The sequence below is a fragment of the Phanerochaete carnosa genome, assembly GCF_000300595.1.
Source record: "Phanerochaete carnosa HHB-10118-sp unplaced genomic scaffold PHACAscaffold_259, whole genome shotgun sequence".
NCBI lineage: Eukaryota > Fungi > Basidiomycota > Agaricomycetes > Polyporales > Phanerochaetaceae > Phanerochaete > Phanerochaete carnosa.
Genome location: NW_006767886.1, coordinates 1 through 2,269, shown reverse-complemented (window position 1 = coordinate 2,269; position 2,269 = coordinate 1). Strand labels below are relative to the sequence as shown.

The window sequence follows — 2,269 nt, the reverse complement described above, 5'->3', positions numbered from 1 at the left end:
CGATGGTCCACAGCTGCACGTTTCTCTCGCCTCGACTCGTTCTTTGGCAAGGGTGAGCCCGACGAGCAGACAAAGCGCTACATCAACCTCATGATCAAGCTCTTCTCCCACGAACACATTGCATCCTCACCTGCTTCAACCTCCACATCATGCCTCCACATCATCCTCGACCTGCCCCTCTCGCTGGACAACCCTGGCAGGGACTACGCGGCTCAATGGACTGAGACTGAGGAGAACAAGGGCGACTACACGGGGAAGCACACGTGCGCGATGATGTGGTCCGAGCAGATCCTGAACACGTCACTGGAGGGCGTGGGCGTGGACGCGGACGTGGGAGAGTTGCCACCTCTGCAGCTTCTTCTCGCCAGGCACCAGGTGAGGACAACCTCATGACTTCTTTGTTCTTTGTCCCAGACTGATATTGCAGCACTGCGCAGGTATTAGAAGCGTCTCAGAATGAGCCGGCCAACATCAGCAACTCGCCTGTTGCATCTCCCGGTCAGTTATGTCCGGATCGTCCATTTGACCTTCCTGATCTCAAGGCTCAGCAGTCTTGCCCGAGCAGTCAGCTACACCTGCCAGTGAGCGCCTTCACAAACCTCTAGCCCTGCTGTCCATACTTAAGCCTGAAGCTTGAAGGCCTGGTGCTCGGCCCTTAGAAACATCAATCGAGCAGAGATGTGGTATGGATCAAGCGGAGACACTGCTGGACCTGTCTGGCTAGAAGGCAAAGGTGTGTGGCTGGGCTCCTGCGCCACCTGCGTCAAGTCCGCTCTCACCAGGTCAAAAGCAGGCACTAAATCTCCTTCAGAATGGTAGTCACGAGTAATGCTAAAGCAAGCCGTTTCCACGCTCCACTTCCTCCTCACGCGGAAGAAAATCAAAGCGCTGACTTGAGAACAATGCATTGCCCACAAGATGTCAGTTTTCGTCCATCATCAGCTCCTGTGTCCTCGTGTCCGAAGGTGCGTCCCACTCGTCGCGCCATTCCCCTAGCACTCATTGGGTCTACTCTACAAGTGAACAACACCCCTCACACGTCATTCTGCCTTGACCGGCCCTATATACCTCCACGCTGTGCTCTTCCCAGCTGCACACCCACCCGATAACGGCCAGCACCAACAATGATGGGTCGGGCCAGTTGCAGCACGAGTCTGGGTTGGCTGTGCCAAGATGCCGACCTGGGTAGGCGACGCTTGCGGGCTGCAGGCAATTTCTATTTCAACTTCGCAGCGGCCACCTCCACCGGCCCGCATGTCAGCTTTTGCCATCAGTATTCCCATTGATGGTTCGACGTCGCCCGGCTCAGGGCCTCTCCTGTACTGGGTTAAATTCAGCCCTACTGGCGGCAATGATAGCATCACTACAATTTGGCAATCCACTTTGCGAGCTCGCACCCACTAGCTACGGCGTCCCCCTCGCGCTCCAATTTGTTGAATGCCTGAAGCCAGTGCCCATCTCGTCAGCGATGCGCTGGAGGGTCCACTAAGGTGCTATTCCCACTTGCTCATCATCATCTCGTTCTAATCTTTCGACGGTATGTTACTTATTTCCAACAACTCAGCATGACACAAATAAGCATAATGTACGTGTAGATGATTCATTGATTGGACAACATGTACGTGCGGATCACGCTCAGGCTGACATGCCGCAGAGTCTCGTAGCATTGCGGAGAAGACCTTGGTGATCTTCATGTCCAAGTCGTCCGTCTGTAGTAATTTGACGGTCGTCGAGGACAATAACTGCCGTGTAGTATGTCATTTCTTTGTGCTCAAATATGTAAACTTATAAGGGTTTGCACAGTCAGACTGGCTCGTTAGTGGCAGCACCGGTAAGCCGAAGGCAATCGCGACGTCTGGGGCCCGGGACACCGTATCGCGTAGATCAACAATTTGACCCGGGATGTGAGCGTAGCTGCGCCTGCGCTTACTTGCGGCCCATGACTGGCGGCAAAGCTTCCATCAGGCCCCCCTCCCATGCGTATCGTGGCGACCGATTTTCCCGCTGACGACGGTGCACCACATGTCAGACCTGCGCCCATTGGTCATCCCATCAAGATTAGCCAGGTGCTCAAGCAGCCCATGCCGCCGGGCAGAGTCGCCAGGCTGATCATCGATGGTGAAGGCGACACCGAAGGATATCTCAGCTGCCCTGCGGAGACCGCGGACTCGTTCATCGAGTGCGCTGCAGTTTGACGGTTCGCCTGAAGACAACACATGGCGTTACTGAACAGTGAGCAGTGTCAGCTGTTACAGACTCGTTGCACGGG

General features: G+C 55.2%; 1 protein-coding gene across 1 annotated transcript; it reads left to right on the top strand.

The window, feature by feature from the left end:
- Positions 1 to 90: 90 nt before the first annotated feature.
- Positions 91 to 2,195, top strand: PHACADRAFT_202384 (uncharacterized protein; the record flags this gene model as incomplete). The annotated part of the gene is made up of 7 exons (XM_007402591.1): positions 91 to 375; positions 438 to 498; positions 552 to 581; positions 1,655 to 1,752; positions 1,804 to 1,831; positions 1,884 to 1,904; positions 1,966 to 2,195. 7 exons carry the CDS (start codon positions 91 to 93, stop codon positions 2,193 to 2,195), a joined length of 753 nt encoding a protein of 250 aa, XP_007402653.1.
- Positions 2,196 to 2,269: the final 74 nt, after the last annotated feature.